The following is an 18,384-nucleotide window of genomic DNA, read 5'->3' as shown; positions in this document are numbered from 1 at the left end:
CCTGCCTGGGACCACACAGCTGGGGAGCAGCAGAGGGGAATTCCCGCCCCACAGCTGGTGCCGGTGCCTGAGCCTGCGCTTTGTGGTCAAGGATAGTCCTCAGCCCTGCTCTCTGGGGTATCTTTCTGGAAGCTCTCCAAGGCCACAGGTGGCCCTCCAGCCCGCACAGCATCTGGCACAGCCCTTCATGTGCTCTGAAGAAACCTCAGTCTCCAAGTGCTGGCCTCTTGAAACCCTCGACTCCCAGGGGACAAGAGCCTTGTCTTAGCCATGTCTGTGGCAGAGCTGGGCACATAGAAGGCCCTCAAGACAAGTTTGTTGAGTAAACTCAGACATCAATGTCATGTGTGAGTGTTGGGGGTCCCAGGACCCTTACACACAGCCTCTGTCCTTGAGGATCTCAGTGTCAATGCGGAACCCAGTGTGCCGGGCAAGACAGGTGCTGGGTCAGTCTGTCCTCTCCACCCCAGCACCGCTGCCCAGCACCCCTCCCCGAGCACCCCCCTTGCTTGCCACACACACAGGAGCAGTTCCTGCAGCCAGGAGGGGAAGCTGAGTGAAGGGAGGCCACCCCAGGGAAGCGAGGAGCTGCCTGCTCCTGCCCCCCATTCCTCCTCAGTGGGTTCCCCCATCCTCAAATAGACCTCAAGGCCTATCTGCAGCCAGATAGGATGTGGACGGCTGGTGGCACACGCGTGGTGTGTGTGCACCTAACCAGGGCCCAGTCCCTTCTGTCAGGCCCAGGCCTGGGCCCCAACCCCACTCCCTCTCCACTGCCCAGAGTGACAGCCCAGGCTGATGATGAAGAGCCCACCTGATGGTCTCTCGGAGTCCCCTCCTGCCCGGGGACTTGTGTCTGTCTGGATTTCAGGTATACGGAGGGAATCAAGCCCACACCAGCATCCGCCTTCCCCTGCTTCCCTGGCCCAGACTTCACAAGGCCAGTCCCGTGCCTGCTCCTAACCCTGGGGTGGGAATCATGGAGCTAGTTTCTGTGGCTCAGAAGAGCTTTTGGCAGTGCGTGGAGGTAAAGAGAACTGGGAGACACGTTCTATGAAGCGCTGTGCCCCCAGACATGGCAGGTGGGGTGCAGGGCTAGCCTGGAGCCTGCCACCTTCACAGGTGCCGCCACCCATCCCCAACCCAGGAAACGCTCATGGCTGCGAGGTCGGATTCCTCTCCTCTCTCTCGCCAACATCCAGCCAAGGGGAACTCTAGTAGAGAAAGCACCCTTCTCAGCGAAATGCAGATGTGTTAGTCTGATCACACACTTTTTGCACACACACGCAAAAACACAGTGGCCTACATATTCATCCAGGGAAACGCACATGCTCCGTATACATGCAGCAGGTGCATGCACACACATGCACTGACATGCAGACACACAGAGTCTCCACAGACACAGGCTCACATCACACGGGTGCATGCATGCCCAGAGACATGCATAGCCGTGTGCCCAGGTAATGCCCAACAGTGCAGAGCCCTCAGCAGGGACAGATAATCATCCTAACAGTAGCTGCCACATACGAGTGATGACAATAGGCAGGACATGGGATAGGCGCTGCATTTATGTGCATCGCGTCATGTCATCCTCATAACAACTAGATGAGATAGTTACTGTCATCCCCATTTAACAGATGAGCAAAATGAGACACATACATGAGCCCCTGCCATTCTCCTGCCACTGCCCGATAGCCTCTGAGTGTGTCCCATCCCATGTCAAGCCAAGTACCAGGAACCGAGTCACACCCTGGCCTCTGGGGGTCTCTGGGATCTCAGACATCAGAAGGGCTGTGGTCCGGGCTTCCGTATGGGTATCAGGGGCTGAGGCGGCCCCTGCGGAGGGTGGGGTGCAGGCTGGGGGTAAGGGAGCCTCCAGACCTGGTCCCAGGCCCCGCCTAACTGCTGCCATGATGTCTGCCACCCACCTCCAGGAGGACTCGGACGGTAACATCGAGTGCGTGAACGAGGAGAGGAGGCTCCAGAAGAAAGTCTGCAACGTCAGCTACCCCTTCTTCAGGGCCAAGGCCAAGGTTGAGGCTGGGGACAGTCGGGGAGGGCAAGGGTGGGCACTGGGAGGCACAGGGAGTTTGGGGAGGGAGGCAAGAGCAACAGGACTGAACAGAAGACCAGGGAGGGGTGGGAGGCCTGAGGTGGCTTTTATTTGTCTTTTCTCCCATGAAATGACATGCAAGTGACCAAATTAGCCAGCCACCCCCAGGCTAGCAGACCATCCTTTAACTCAGAGAGAATTCCTACCACTCCCAGCCACTAGTCTCCTACCTGCCCTTAGCCAGTCCCACTGTTCTGCACCCTCACAAGTTTTTCAGATTTCTGGCCTCTGCCACTGTGCTGTGTATGGGGAGCGATGGGCAGAGAAACTACCATTTCGTGAGCACCTACCACCCAACTGTGCTTAAGAGCTCATGTGAATAGAGGGTGGGTGTGTGAAGGGAGAAGCAAAGTAGCTGGGAAAGGGAGGGAGACACCAGATTGCAGGGAGTGTTTGGACATCAGCCCTGGACAGTGGGCAGCCACAGAAGGTTCTGGAGCAGGAGAAGATCTAATTGAGGCCAAGCTGCTTGGACTTGGGAATCCGAGAGGAGCCGTGGCAGGAGCCAGCGAGGCAGCAGCTGTGCTCCCAGGAGCAGGGTCTGCATGGCTGGGGAAAGTGGAAGAAATGGGAGCGGGGATGAGGGCTCCTTAGCAAAGCACCTCCCTGGTGAGAAACAAGTCGAAGGTGTAGTTTCTGGGTTGAGGCACCGACAAAAACCCAGGAGTGGGGATGGAGCAGGGCACAGCCCAGGCTTCCCCACCCATGCCCAGCCACTCCTGCAGAGAAGGGGCCGCTGAGGTCTCCTGGGAAACCTCGTGAGGGTGAGACCTGGGAGAGCAGCAGGTGTCTGTGCAAAGTCCCAGTAATGCCCCCTGGTGGGGCGGGGAGGAGGCGAGGAGGGTCGCATGTTTCCCCACCGGGGGGCAAAGGGCAAGGGGAGCGTCAGGGCCCAGGTCAGCAGTGTGGCAGGAGCACTGCCAGACGAGGGGCAGACGCCTTGTTGGCCTGCTGGGTGGCCACTGGCCCTCATCCCTCTCCGGGCCATCCCCTCCCCATCACACACAAAGAAGAGGTGGGTGAGACGGTCCTACCAAACGCTTCTGGCCCCTACATCCTGTAATGGCCGTCGGCCCTTCCTGCCATCAAGGTCCCCTACCCTAAAAATCCTGCAGACAGAGTCTGGAGCTGGACTTGCTGCTTTCTGGTTGCCTTTTGCTAAAAACAAAAGAAAAGGAAGAGGAAGGGGGGCTGACTCAGCCCCGAGAAACCCCACTGTGGGAGCTGTTGTCTTTGGCTGTGTCCCCACAGCAGCCCTGAAGCTCAGCTCACGTTCTCTAGCACCTGGTCCTCCCTTTCCCAGCCTGTTCCCAGCCAGCAGTTCCCCAACCTCCTAGCAAGCTCTCCCTCCCCAAGCCTGGCAGGGGGCTGCGGGGAGTGGGCTGTGGGGAGTGGGCGGGGCTGGTCCTGGCAATGCCCAGACACGCGACCGCTTCCTTGCAGGTGGCTTTCCGTCTTGATTTTGAGTTCAGCAAATCCATCTTCCTACACCACCTGGAGATCGAGCTCGCTGCAGGCAGGTCAGGGCCGTGCCTGCTCCTTCTCCCCCAAGCTTGCTACTCTGGGGCCCAGTTCTCTGGCTGCTAGCGACTGCTCCTCCCAACACTGAGTCCGCCGCCCCACGCCCTGTCCCTCACTGCCCCAACCTTGAGTGGAGGGAACGGGATGGGGAGGTGAGCCGGCATCTGTTGCAGGTGTGGGCCAACCTGCTGCCCCTTGTGTTGCCACCACTCTTCATTCTTTGGGTGATAAATAATAATGTCAGCCCTTTACTTTTAGACAACCCTGTATACAGCAGTAATTCACAAACCCTACGGTTATAAAGCATTGTACAGGCAAAAATCTCAGTCCTCACAGAGGCCCCTTAAGATCATCAAAGCAGGGGTTATTCCCCACACCATCTTCCAAGTTAAGAAAAGAGAGGCTCAGAGAGGGTGAGTGAATTTCCCAAGGACACACAGCAGTGAATTGTGCAGCTGGAAGCTGAACACTACTCATCCTATTCCCCACCCAGGGCTCTTCCTGTCCTAGTCACCTCTCTCCCATTTTTAAGAGGCCTTTTCTTACTCTGTGTGGGTCTTCCTGTCTGTCTGTCTGTCTCCCAGGCCTCTCGGAGGCAGCTTGCTATATGCTGACACCGTGAATCACTTTGTGTCAGTAGTAAATACATGTCTCTTTTGTGCAGAATTACCTCTACGTGGAGAAGGACAGAGGGATTCTGTCCACTCTGGAGCCTTATAAATGGCAAAAATCCTTAGCTAAGAAATAAATACCCCAGACAAACCGAACACTAACATTGCAGCACACACACGCGTAGGTCAGAGGTCACAGAAGCACTGGGCGCTCACACCCCACATGTGCTCGCGTCCCAGCTACAGTTAAATGAATTGCGCGTTGTGGTAGAATTCTCACACGCCACGTGGCAAACTTGGCAAGGCCTCCCTTGCGCTCTGCCCTGCTCTTAGAAAATCCAGTCCCGTCTTCACAGGAGAAATGAGCGTGCACTTGCAGAGCAGTGTTTCTGGCACAGCTGTGGGCGGTGTCTGAGAACTAGGTGTGTGTAGGAGGGGGCCCTGGGGGTGCATCTGTGTGTGGTGGGTCTCCCTTTTCTAACCAAACCCCTATCCTGGGGTAAGGCTTCCAAAGGGAATCAAACTCGGTCTATGTAGCAAGCAAGAATCGTACATGTTTATGTCTAAAATGATTTGCCCCAGTAGTTCATGGTGCTCAGATATAAAGGGAGGCACACTGGACAGAACCCCCCTGAAGATGTCTCTGAATTTCACTCCCAGCCTTCTCGTGGCAGCAGAGTGGCCCCTGGCCGCCCTGTGGGAGCTGTCCCCGGTCAATCCAGGGATGAATGAACGACTCTACTGTGAATTCCTCACCATCCCTCCTCCATGGGCGAGCCTTTGCCACAGGTGTCGCCTCCCACAGACCCTGAGAATCTGGCAGGCAGCAGGATTGGCCCGCCTGACAGCCTGACAGACGGGCAGCCCGGTGAGGGAGGCAAACAGGCCGGGGTCCGGTCCATGCCAGGCCAGGCACAGGCCTCCCAGCTCCAGTCCAGAGCCCTCCCCTCACTCCACCTAAAGGGGCAGCAGGTAGAGCTGGTGTCATCCGTCCCCACTTCTGGCCCTTCCTCTCCTAGGAGACGCCTCAGGTTCCCTCTGTGGCCTGTCTGGTGCCCATCAGCCCCAGACAAGCCAGCGTGCTCCTTCCGCAGTCTGCCTCAGACCCTTCCCGCTGCCTGTGCTGAACCCCTCCCTGACTCTGCTGCTGCCTGGCTCTCCCTGCAGTGACAGTAACGAGCGGGACAGCACCAAGGAAGACAACGTGGCCCCTCTACGCTTCCACCTCAAATACGAGGCTGACGTCCTCTTCACCAGGTGGGCCGGGCTCCAGGGGCCGCAGGAGAGGGAAGGCATGGGGAGTGGGAGGACGGAGGCCTAAGGGGGGTGGTACCCTCTGATGAGCCCTGATAGGGCCAGACACCAGCACTAAGGGACTATGGATGGAGCCAAGAGTGTCCCTGATGGGTCAGAGAGTGCAGCCCCCCATCCAATATCGGGAGGGGATATCAAAATAGAGGAAGGAGGAGACACAGGCCCGGCCCTGGGGAGCTCCTAGCAGAGGCAAGAAGGGAGGGTGGGGACAGTGGGAGGCGTCCACCCCTGGCATAGGCAACAAGTGGATGCATGGTCTGTAGAGAATTTAAAAACAGTAATAATATCTGTCATAAGTCAATCTACTTTGTATTATCATCTTACGCCAGCACATCTAAACAACGTCAGCGGGAAAAGACTCCTCCCCAAAAGACAGACTGCTCCCACCCCCGCCCCCTTGGTACGCTACTGGCCCCCAGTCAGATGGAGGAAACAGCCCCTGTCCTCTGAGAGCTCATGGACAGATGGAGAAGTCAGGGCAGAACAGCAGATACGAAGAGGAAGCTCAGGCCCTCCCACGCCAGCCATCCCTAGAGGGTGGAAGGCAGCACAGTGGCACGGTCACTCCGAAAAGCAGCTACACCCCTAGGCAAACAGGCTGGGCAGGGATGAAATAACTGGCTCTTCTGACTCACGCCCACCCACCCAGGAGGCAGACATTGCTCACCCACGGCAGCGCTAATTCCTGCGAAGGCTCAGAATCCTTCCAACATGACACTCACTCCCAACCGACACAAGAGGGAACCTGTTTTTTGTGGCCCGGGGGAGGCCGGCACATGCCCTCTCCCTCTTTCATTCATCTGTCATTCCAGCCAGCACTGACTGAGCTCACGACAGCCCTGTCCTCTGTCTCTGCAGGAGGAGCAGCCTGAGCCACTACGAGGTCAAGCCCAATAGCTCGCTGGAGAGATACGATGGTATCGGGCCTCCCTTCAGCTGCATCTTCAGGGTGAGGCTGGAGGGGAGCCGGGTGGAGGGGGAACGATGGGATCTGAGCACCCCCATCCCGGAGGGGAGGAATGTGGAATCATCACTAGTGCCCGGAGTCCAGTCTCAACCCTGCCACCCACCCACTGTGCAACTTTAGGCACGTCACTTCCCCTCTCTGGGCCTCTCAGTCTTCTGAAAAACAACTGGACTGCAGTGGGAGACATATGGGCGAAGATACAGTGTGGTTGCCTAAAATTCTTTAAAAAATTTTTTTAAACAGTTGTTTAAACACACTAGGGTTTACTCTCTCCCATAAAAGAAGTCCAGAGTTGGCAGCTTCACAGAGTCATCCAGGAGTGGGTCTTCTATTCCACCATCCTCGGTGTGAACTTACCAGCCTCCAGTTTGCCTCACAGTACAAGATGGCTGCAGCTCCAGCCATTGCATTCTCATTCCAGGCAGCAGGGAGGAGGAAGGGGAGAAGAGCATGCTCCCTCTTTATTAAGGGACCTCCCTGGCAGTTCCTCACTCTTCCAGTGACCTCTCTTTATCCAAAACATTGTGATTCAGCTGTAAGGGAGGCTGGGAAATGTGGCTTTTAGTCTCAGTTCTGTCACTAAGGAAAAAGGGAGAATAAGAGTTAGGAGGCAATTCAGCAGCCTCTGCTACAGTGGGCCCTGAGAGCTCCCTCAACCCAGAACTGCTGTAAGTTTATCAACTTCTCCTAGGCTGCGTGAAAGCTGAGGACAGGCTGACAGCTGAATACTGGACTTCAGACACACTGAGCCCTGCGTGGCTTGTTCAAGAGAGGCCTAGTAAGCTGCTCAGGGCCACACAGCTCATAGGTGGTGGCGGGCCCAGGATTAGATTCCTGATCTTTCTGATTCCAAACTCCTGCTTAGAATCACTGCTGCCCTGGCACTAAATGTGACACTGCTAGAATGTGAACAATCACGCACTCGCTATTTAGCAATACATCCTTTGTTAATTAATGATTCCATCTCATAATGCATTGATTGCTGTCACCGTCTTCACCCTGGCCTCTACAAAATCCCCATCCCAGCCAAAAAGAGTTGAAAATGCAGGTGGACTGGGCGCAGTGGCTCACGCCTGTAATCCCAGCACTTTGGGAGGCTGGGGCGGGCAGATCACGAGGTCAGGAGATCGAGACCATCCTGGCTAACACGGTGAAACCCCGTCTCTACTGAAACCACAAAAAAAAAAAAATTAGCCGGGTGAGGTGGCGGGCGCCTGTAGTCCCAGCTACTCGGGAGGCTGAGGCTGGAGAATGGCGTGAACCCGGGAGGCGGAGGTTGCAGTGAGCCGAGATCGCTCCACTGCACTCCAGCCTGGGTGATAGAGCGAGACTCAGTCTCACAAAAGAAAAAAAGAAAAGAAAAGAAAACGGAGGTGGCCCCTGCTCTCCGGCCTCTGGATCCCCACTGGCTTGTCTTCAGCTTCCAGCCACCCCTCCCCTCTCAGGCTTTCTTGCACTCGTCCGTGCAGTCCCCGGCCACAATTTGACAGAGCGTAGGAGCTTCCACAGTGAAAACACCAGGGGCCTTGAGTGGGCCTTTTTCCCAGGCCTGGTGGGGGAATCGCCACCCCCAGGGGCTGGTTGGCCCCTGTGGACCTTGTTTTCCGGCCCCGTCAACTGACTGTACTGACACCCCCCCGTCTCTGGCCACAGATCCAGAACTTGGGCTTGTTCCCCATCCACGGGGTGATGATGAAGATCACCGTTCCCATCGCCACCAGGGGCGGCAACCGCCTGCTGAAGCTGAGGGACTTCCTCACCGACCAGGTACCGATGCCCTTGGGAGCCGGCTCAGGGGAGGGGACCAGAAGGAGACAGACATTCCCCCTACGTGTGTCCCCAGGTTCCCAGACCCCAGCTCCCTTCTCCAGGGCCAGGGCTAGAGGAGGAGAAAAGAAGCATCTCTGGGAACCTGCATCTGCCAGAGCTGGTTGTGAGGCTGTGTGTGTGTGTGTCCGTGTCCTTTATGTAGGCGAACACGTCCTGTAACATCTGGGGGAACAGCACTGAGTACCGGCCCACCCCAACGGAGGAAGACTTGAGTCGTGCTCCGCAGCTGGTGAGTGTCCCCCATGCAGAGAGCCACAGTGGTTGGGGTTAGAGGCGTGCCGCCAGGGCTCCGGGGCCCATTTCCCTCCTGATCCAACAGCTTGTCAGTAAGAGCTTACTGAGCACCTATATGTACCCAGCCCCAAACCAAGAAAAAACTGAAGGAGGAAAAGACTTCTTGGCCTGTGTGAGTCCCCCATCTCACAGGGAGTGGGACAAACCCACAGAGTGAGTGTCTGAGAAGCCAAGGTCACAGCCTGTGGTGTGCCAGGCAAACGAGCAGAAAGGGGTGGGGACAGTGGACTTGCACCTGGGCCAAGCAGACCCGTAGGATACAGAGAAGCAGAGAGAAGCGGACACCGGAACACGCACATGGCTTGTACTGGAGGCATTTGGCCGCATCAGCTGGGGCCTCCTGCCCTAGAGATGGAATGCAGATCAGCTTCAATTTCCACAGCCCTCCCGAAACACCTGCTCATTTCCGGTTTGCTTTCTCAGGGTTGCCTCTGCCTCCAGATACCAGTTTCTCACCCTGCTTCCACTGTTCTTTACCCAGACAACAATCTTCGCTGTTTTAGTTTTACTTTCCCCAGACAAGTGCCCCCCACAAAGCACTTACTGAGGGTAGCGTGCTTTGCCAAAGATTTGGGCTGCATTGGGGTTGAGGTGGGCAGCGAGGCAGCAACACTAGCAACTTTCACCTAATAAACTCTGAAGATTGGGTTTTCCATCAACGTTAGTTTCTCCACTTAATCCTTATATTATAGATGATCTTGTGGTGTTACTCTAGCTAAGACTTCCAGTGCAATGGTAAATAGATATGATGATGACAGAATCATCAGGACTACCTTAATCATGATGACTTAAAGGAATTTATTTTTATTTTGATTGTTAAATATGATCATTGCTATAGGCTTCACACACGAGGGGATTTCAAACTCATTAGGCATCCACCTTCCAGTCCTGATTTGGTTCCTTCTAACTTCTTTTGGTTTGCTAAATCTTAAAAAATATATATTTAAAGGACACCCATTTTTCCTCAGCTAATAATGTTAAAAAACACTGCATTAGGCCAAGCACAGTGGCTCGTGCCTGTTGTCCAAGCACTTTGGGAGGCCAAGGCAGGCGGATCATGAGGTCAGGAGCTCGAGACCAGCCTGGCCCGCATACTGCATAGTGAAACCCCATCTCTACTAAACATACAAAAATTAGCCAGGTGTGGTGGCGGGCATCTGTAGTCCCAGCTACTCAGGAGGCTGAGGCAAGAGAATCGCTTGAACCCAGGTGGCAGAAGTTGCAGTGAGCTGAGATCGTGCCACTCTACTCTAGCCTGGGCAACAGAGCAAGACTCTGTCTCAAAAAAAAAAAAAAAAAAAGGACTGCGTTGACATGGTTAAATTCCCAGGACGCTTAGTTATTTAAGAATGGACTGTATGGTTGGTATCATTGCCTACAAAAGTGTTTTGAACTTGATGGAGCTTATGTTGAGAAGTAAAATTTAATTTTTAATTTTTATCTTTTAATTCCATTTTTCCACAAACTTTTTGAAATCCCTTTGAGAGGAGCGAGCAGGAGCATTGTTATGGTGGAGAAGGACTCTCTGGCAACATTTTCCCAGCCATTTTTCTGCTAGAGCTTTGGCTAACTTTCTCACAGCACTGTCGTAATAACCAGATGTTCTCTTTCTTTGGCCCTCCAGAAAGTCAACAAGCAAAATGTTCTGAGCATTCCGAAAAACTGTTGCCACGACCTTTGCTCTTGACTGATCTGCGTTTGCTTTGACTGGACCACATCCACCTCTTGGTAGCCACTGCTTTTTTTGTGCTTTGTCTTCAGGATGGTACTGGCAAAGCCACCTTTTATCTGTTATAATTATTTGAAGAAATGCTTCAGGATCTTGATGCCACTTGTTTAAAATTTCCATTGAAAGTTCTGCTCTTTTCTGTAGCTGATCTGGGTGCAACAGATTGGGCACCCGTCACGTGGAAATTTTGCTCAACTTTAATTTTTCAGTCAGAATGATGTCAACTAAGCCAACTGAGATGTCTATAGTGTTGGTTAATGGTTCTGCTGTTAATTGTCAGGCTTCTTCAATGAGGGCCTGAACGAGATTATTTTTTTCCTCACAAATTGATATGAACGATCTGCTGCAAGCTCCATCTTCAGTGTCAGTGTCCTCTAACCCCTCCTTTTTATTTTTTTGAGACTGAGTCTTGCTCAGTCACCCAGCTGGAGTGCAATGGTGTGATCTCGGTTCACTGCAACCTCCGCCTCCCAGGTTCAAGTGATTCTCCTGCCTCAGCCTCCCAAGTAGTTGGGACTACAGGCACATGCTACCACACCTGGCTGTTTGTATTTTTTTTTTTTTTTTTTTTTTTTCGAGACGGAATCTCGCTCTGTCGCCCAGGCTGGAGTGCAGTGGCCGGATCTCAGCTCACTGCAAGCTCCGCCTCCCGGGTTTACGCCATTCTCCTGCCTCAGCCTCTCGAGTAGCTGGGACTACAGGCGCCCACCACCTCGCCTGGCTAGTTTTTTATATTTTTTAGTAGAGACGGGGTTTCACCGGGTTAGCCAGGATGGTCTTGATCTCCTGACCTTGTGATCTGCCTGCTTCAGCCTCCCAAAGTGCTTGGATTGCAGGCGTGAGCCACCACACCTGGCCCTCTAGTCCCTTCTTAAAACAAGTTATCCATTTGCAAACCGCTGATTTCTTTGTGATATCATCCCCATCAACTTTTTATAAAGCATCAATGATTTCACTGTTCTTCAACTCAAGTTTCGCCATAAATTTGATGTTTGTTTTTGCTTCAATTGTAGCAGAATTCATGTTGCTCTGATAGGGCTCTTCTCAAACTGATGTCTTGTCCTTCTTAGTGCCTCAAACTAGATCCTGTTCACATAGGTTACAACAAGTTAATACAAGTTTATTTTGGTGCAAAAAAAGGTTTTGGAATCCATTCATAGTTTTTCCATAATACACATTTTCCATGAACTTTATGAAGACCCCTTTTGTCTGATTCAGGAAGTTCCCTGGGAGTTTTTATCATGAACAGAAGTTGCACTTCCTAAAATACTTTTTCTGCATCTGTTGCAGCGATCATAGAATTTTTATCTTAATGTGTTTATATGGTGATGGGAAACATTTATAGATTCCCTAATGTTGAACCAAAGTTCTGTCCCTGGAATATACCCAGGCCGGTCACAATGCACAGCTTCAAGTGGAGCATCAGATATACCGTCCTTCATTTGTCCTTCAGTCATCCCCTGGCAGGCGCAGTACACATGTCCCCCACTCCCAAATGTCTCCTTGTCCCCTGTCCTCTGCGCCTGCCCCCAGGAGCAGAGCCCCAGTCATTCAAGCAGTGTTGCCGCCCCCTGCTTCCCTAGCCCAGCAGCTCAGCCCTGAGACCCATCTTCCCTTTCAGAATCACAGCAACTCTGATGTCGTCTCCATCAATTGCAATATACGGCTGGCCCCCAACCAGGAAATCAATTTCCATCTACTGGGGAACCTATGGTTGAGGTCCCTAAAAGCAGTAAGTAGAGCCCCTGGGCTGCGCTGGAAGGAAGAAGGGAAAGGGGGTGGCTGTTGGGATTTCTTCCACCTGGGGCTGCCTGGGGAGGGGACGGGAAGAAAAGCTTCCAGGCCAGCTTCTGACGAGCCCTCTGATTGCACAGCTCAAGTACAAATCCATGAAAATCATGGTCAACGCAGCCTTGCAGAGGCAGTTCCACAGCCCCTTCATCTTCCGTGAGGAGGATCCCAGCCGCCAGGTGAGCCCCTGGGAGCCCTGCAGAACTGGGCTTAGGCCAGACAGCTTGGGAAAGGGTTGGCCGCACTCCTCTAGAGTTTTCCTACAACCCCTGGCTGCATGTCCCAGCAGCAGAGAATCAGGCAGACCTGAGGGCTGTTAGGGCAGCTGCTGAGGAGAGGGGGAAAAGCAAGACAAATGGGCCTCAGGGGCAACACTAGGGAAGGTCCAGAGGTCTAGTGTGAACTGAATTTGTGAAGACCAAAGGATGGGAGATGCCTCGGGATTGGCCTCTTTATTAGTTGGGTAAAAGCAGATTGTTACAGATCACACTGGCTTCATTCGGGGTCTGGGAAAGGAGTGAGACTCTGTGTGAGACCCAACGAGAAGTGACGTCTTAAAGAAAAGCCCGTTCCTGGAAGAAGTAGCAAAGGAAGAAAAAAGAAAAGAAATACATTTGTAAAAGCAAGCAAGCAAGCAAAGCCCAGTCCTGTGGAAATAGACAGGGCAGCCGGGCGTGGGACGCTGCTGCCCTCCACTGGCCACACCCCAGAAATGCCAGCCTGGGCTCCAGGCGAGTGTTTCTGTTACAGAGGCGGAGTAAGCGCCCATCCCGACCCCAGGGAGATGCTGGAGAGCAAAGAGGCGGGGTCAGGAAGCATCCCTTATAAAACAATCCAACAAAAACCAATCACAACCAGGGCTGGGGGATGCCAGGCAGAGGGGTATCAGGATCCACCTAAGGAGCTGTTTTACGTGTTCATTCATTTGGCATTTGTTGGGTGTCTCTCCTACGACTCCTTCGGCCCCAAAACGGGAAACAGAGATAAATTAGGCAGGCAGGGAAACAGTGACAATAAACGGGTGAGTGAAGTCTGGGGGTGAGCACAGGCCCAGGGGGAGCGGTTCAGAGCGAGAGACGTCCCCAGAAAGCTTTCTGGAGACAGTTTGTTTGAACCGAATCTTGAAAGATGCTGGAATGTTCCCGGCATCCCAGAGAGGGAGGTGTGGTACAGGCACCCCCGCACACACGTACCCTGCACGTACAGAGAAAGAGAGAGAGAATCCTTCTTCTCACATTGATGCTTGTCTTTTAGGTGACTTTTCCTTCTTCCACCCCCACTCTACCCCCAAAAAATTCCTCTTATACTCTGTGGATGCCTCACTTCTCTTTTAGAAATCCAGCAACCCCGAAATTAAGCCCCTGTATGCTGGGCTCTGTGCTAGGTGCCAGCGCTGGGGAGGCAGAGCCAGGTACTCGCCTTGAGGGACAGAAAGAGCACACATAAGGGCCCTGCCATTTGCTGGCCCCCAGCTGTGTGCCGAACACGGTGACAGACCTCACAACACTGTGAGGCACTGTCCCCACCCCCATCTCTCAGGTATGCACACCGAGGCATGTCAGATGAGGCAGGAGGGACAGTGACTCGCCTCAAGGTGAACAGCGAGTCAGCGGCCAAAGCAGGGCCCTGTCTGCTGTTGCGGGTGATCCGTTCACTCCACATGTTAGCTGAGCTCCTGCTGCATTCCCAGCACAGTTCCAGGTTCTGAGGATAGAGCAGGGACAAAACAACACCCCCGCTCTCCTACAGCTGACATTCTAGGTGGGCAATAAACATAAACATTATCAACTGGTGATAAGGGCCACCCAGAAAAAGGCACACATCTAAGGGTGGAGTGCCAGGGGCTGCTGTTTTATACAGGGGACGTGGGAAAAGCCTTTCCAATAAAGTGACATCAGACAGAGACCATGAGGAAGACAGAAATGTCTTGCAGCTGTGTGAGGAAAACCCTCGCAGGCAGAGGGGATAGCAGTGCCTGCAGCAGGCACGCCATGGCATGCACGTTGGAGGCCAGGTGGCCGGAGTCTAGAGTAGAGCAAGAGGGAGCAGGAGGTGAGGTCAGCAAGACAGGTGGGACCAAAGAGGGGAGGGCCTTGCAGGCCAGGGCCAGGACTGCACTTTTTACTCTGAGCGAGCTTGAGCAGAACAGAGCATGGGCCTGCCTTGCTGTTTAGAAGGATCCCTCTAGCTGCTGTGCTGAGAACAGACTGCAGAGGGGAGAGAGTCGGGCAGCGCTGTAGTCTCCAGAGGTGATACGAGGGTGCTGAGGTCCAGGTGGGAGGAGTGGCCACATTCCAGGTGTTTCCAAGATAGAGTGGACAGACTTTGTTGCTGGGCTCCGTGCGGGTGTGAGAGCTAGGGTCAGTGATGGATATGTGACTTCTGGCCTGAGCAGTGTGGAGGGATAGTGCTGCCATTTGCTTAGGTGAGAAAGAACTGGAAGGAGCAGGCTTGAGGGGCTGGGGTGTTAAGAGCTTGGTTAGGGGCCTGTTACAGTTGCCAGGCAGGCCTGGAGACGGTCGGTATTAGCCTGGAATTCAGTGGAGAATCCAGGCAGAAGACAGAAATGTGAGAGCAGTCAGCGTGTAGACAGTGATAGCCACAGGACTGAGGGAGCTGGCCTGGACTTGCTTTCTGACCTTCCCAGCCCTGGCCACTTTTGGCTTTGGGACGCCTTTCTCCACAGGAAAAAAATATTTAAAATTATGGTTTATAACTGTGTTGGCACAAAGACAAAAAAATGTTATCCAAGCTGGATTCTATTCCATTTTTTCCTCTAATTTTAAAAGAAATGTAAACATTTTCATGGGCTCCTAAAAGTGTTATGGGCCTTGGCACCATGCCTACCGTGACTCGTGGGAAAGTCAGCCCTGAGTTCACCCAGGAAGTGACTCTAGAAAAAGAAGAGGTGCAAGGACTGAACCGTGGGACACACCGACCTTTAGAAGTGCGGGAGGCGATGCGGAGGCAGCAAAGGGAGAAGGAGTAGCCCATGTGGTGGGAGGAGGATCCAGGGAGTGGCGGGGCCTGAGGCCAAAGGCAGCAAGTGTTTCAAGGAGGCAGGATCACCTGGGCCACTGAACCCAGTGTCGGCTGTTCAGGTGCTGGTCGTCCTGAGGCCTCGGCTGGCCTATCCACCCATCCCTCCGGCATCCCCCTGAGGAAGAGGATGCAGCTCCCCCACCAGGTGCCAGCTGTCTCCACCCTCCTGCCCCTCCTGGGCTGCCACCCCAGCCCCAGAACAGTAATGCTGTTGGCCTGGCCCCCCTCCCTTTACAGATCGTGTTTGAGATCTCCAAGCAAGAGGACTGGCAGGTCCCCATCTGGATCATTGTGGGCAGCACCCTGGGGGGCCTCCTGCTGCTGGCCCTGCTGGTCCTGGCACTGTGGAAGGTGAGGTCCCCTGCAGGGGAGGGAAGGAGCAGCATCCTGGCTGGTGGGCTCAGGCTCCAGCCCCTGGAGCTTCGTGGCCACTGCCATGTTCTCCTCTCCAAGGGAGCTGGCACCCCACCCCCTCACCACAGCAGACACATTGGTTAGGGCCAACAGAGGGCACTCAGACTACGGCTCTGACCTATCTGTGGGTGCCTTTGAGAACCTGATGAGAACTAAGGTTCCTATTAATAGAGAAAGAAAAAAAAAAAAAAAAAGCAAGTACAAACAACTGCACAAAATTTCTCCAACAATGTCAAGCTGTTAACAAACCTCCCAAAGTCCATCTCTGTCTCTGAAGCTCTGGTTACAAACCCCGGGTCTCAGCCTCCTCCTGCTACAGATGAAGGAGGCCCAGAGAGGGATGTTGGCTGGGGCTGGTCACACAGCAAGGTGGTGGGAGCCAGCATGACTTCTTGCATGCCACCCATGGTCTCATCCACTGTGTTCCAGTCCACAGAGGCAGTTCTGGAGGAGGGGGTGCTCAGAAGGAGCTGGGGTACTCAAGGAAGCCCTGAGGGAGGAATCTCGAGGAAGGGTAGTGGAGGGAAAGCAGGGGTAGGCCTTGTCCACCCTGTCCTCCTCTGAGACGTCTCCCTTTGCTTCCTCGCAGCTCGGCTTCTTCAAAAGTGCCAGGCGCAGGAGGGAGCCTGGTCTGGACCCCACCCCCAAAGTGCTGGAGTGAGGCTCCAGAGGAGACTTTGAGTTGATGGGGGCCAGGACACCTGTCCAGGCAGTGTTCGGACCCAGGCCTGTGGCCCCACCGAGCTGGAGCGGAGAGGAAGCCAGCTGGCTTTGCACTTGACCTCATCTCCTGAGCAATGGCGCCTGCTCCCTCCAGAATGGAACTCAAGCTGGTTTTAAGTGGAACTGCCCTACTGGGAGGCTGGGACACCTTCGGCACAGACCCCTAAGGATTTAAAGGGACACCCCCACACACCTAGGCCCACTCCAAGGCCTCCCTTAGGCTCTCTGGAGGGCATTTGCTGCCCCAGCTACTAAGGTGCTAGGAATTTGTAATTATCCCCATCCTTCAAAGAAACCCAGGGAGGAAGACTGTAAATACGAACCCAATCTGCACACTCCAGGCCTCTAGTTCCAGAAGGACCCAAGACAGAACAGATCTGAAGTCTGCCCTTTTCTCTCACCCTTCCCACCCCTCCAATGGCTCCCAAGTCATACTCACTCCCTTCCCCATAGATAGGCCCCTGGGGCTCCCAAAGAATGAATCCAAGCCCAAGGGCTTGATGGTGACAGCTGCGAGCCAGGGATGAAGAAAGACTCTGAGATGCGGAGACTGATGGCCAGGCAAGTGGGACCAGGATACTGGACGCTGACCTGAGATGAGAGGCAGCCGGGCTCTGCACCCACGTGCATTCACGTTGACCGCAACTCACACATTCCCCCACCAATTGTGGCCCCTTGCTCTCAGCTGCCAACCCTCCCAGGCCACTTTTGTTCCCAGGTACCTCATGGGAAGCATGTGGATGACACAATCCCTGGGGCTGTGCATTCCCACATGTCTTCTTGCTGCAGGCTGCCCCTAGACATGGACGCACTGGCCCGGCTGCAGCTGGGCAGCAGGTGTAGGGGTGGGAGCCTCCCCTCCCTGTATCAGCCCCTCCCTACACACACACACTGCCTCCCATCCTTCCCTTATGCCAACCAGTGCACAGGGAAGGGCTTGGCCAGCGCTGTTGAGGGGTGCCCTCTGGAATGCACTGAATAAAGCGCGTGCAAGGACTCCCGGAGCCTGTGCAGCCTCGGTGGCAAATATCTCATCCGCCGGCCCCCAGGACAAGTGGTATGACCAGTGATAATGCCCCAAGGACAAGGGGCATGCCTGGTGCCCAGCGGAGTAATTTATGCCTTAACCTTGTTTTGAGGTAGAAATGAAAGGGGGACACATCAAAGGCATCTGTCCCCCTGTGCACAGTACGACCTTTACTGTCGTAAATATTTTTGAAAAATTAAAAATACAGTGTTTAAAAACAACCAAGCACTGACATCCCATTCTGTGGGCAGAACACATCACAGTGAGCCACACTCCCCTTTGAAGGAGAGGAAGTCGATGAGGGGGTTCCTTGCTTCCTCCCCCCTACGTGTCGGAAGGGACTCCTCCGCCATTTGCTGCCCACAACATGCCCTCCAAGTGGCTGCCTGGCTTCTGTATGGCGTCTCTAGGGGCGGAGTGCTCTCTCTCCCAAGATCGCCCTTCCATCTATGGCCAGTGTGGATGGTTAGGACCCAAATGTTTCACTGTAGCTTCTGACCTTGGTTCCAGCCCTTCCCTCTCATGCCTCCCAGACTTCTCCAGGCCAGTTTCATTGTTAACCCTCTTACACTCTGACTTCAACCAAGGCGTCTCCATCCTGTTCTTATGCCATTCATGTCTTGGAATCCCAATAAGTAGAACCGTGGAAATAATTTGATCTTGTTTCTGCATAAATGAGGACACTGAGAACCAGAGAGAGCCCTAGGCTCCCACAGCAAAACCAAAACTAAACCCAGGCCAGATGCTGTCATTCGAGCGCAGCCTCAGAAGGGCTTGATGTGCAGCAAAAGGTGAAAATGGTGAAACTAAAATTTGAGTATCAAAACCCATTGCCTTCTAATAGAATCAGAAGGAAATGTTGCTAAATCATAATCCATTTCAGTCATCACTCTTATGAATGGGGTAACCTGGCTAAATAAGAACTAATGAACCCCCACTCAGAAGTGCATTGTTTGATTTAGCACCAAGTCTTCCATCAAATACCATCAGATCTGAGAGAATGCTCTC

The 18,384-nt window shown here is 53.8% G+C and overlaps 1 protein-coding gene across 1 annotated transcript in view; it reads left to right on the top strand.

Moving 5' to 3' along the window:
- Window positions 1–16,613, top strand: part of ITGA11 (integrin subunit alpha 11) — a 131,271-nt gene extending 114,658 nt beyond the window's left edge. The window contains exons 21-30 of the mRNA XM_023220911.1: window positions 1,935–2,033; window positions 3,557–3,633; window positions 5,413–5,502; window positions 6,418–6,508; window positions 8,180–8,293; window positions 8,499–8,585; window positions 12,001–12,111; window positions 12,254–12,349; window positions 15,450–15,563; window positions 16,216–16,613. Of these exons, the coding sequence (XP_023076679.1) occupies window positions 1,935–2,033; window positions 3,557–3,633; window positions 5,413–5,502; window positions 6,418–6,508; window positions 8,180–8,293; window positions 8,499–8,585; window positions 12,001–12,111; window positions 12,254–12,349; window positions 15,450–15,563; window positions 16,216–16,287 (951 nt within the window). The 3' untranslated portion in view covers window positions 16,288–16,613. The remainder of the gene's footprint in view (window positions 1–1,934; window positions 2,034–3,556; window positions 3,634–5,412; window positions 5,503–6,417; window positions 6,509–8,179; window positions 8,294–8,498; window positions 8,586–12,000; window positions 12,112–12,253; window positions 12,350–15,449; window positions 15,564–16,215) is intronic.
- The last annotated feature ends 1,771 nt before the right edge of the window (window positions 16,614–18,384 follow it).

This window comes from Piliocolobus tephrosceles, chromosome 6, assembly GCF_002776525.5.
Source record: "Piliocolobus tephrosceles isolate RC106 chromosome 6, ASM277652v3, whole genome shotgun sequence".
NCBI classification, from domain to species: domain Eukaryota; kingdom Metazoa; phylum Chordata; class Mammalia; order Primates; family Cercopithecidae; genus Piliocolobus; species Piliocolobus tephrosceles.
This window is presented reverse-complemented; position numbering and strand designations above follow the sequence as displayed.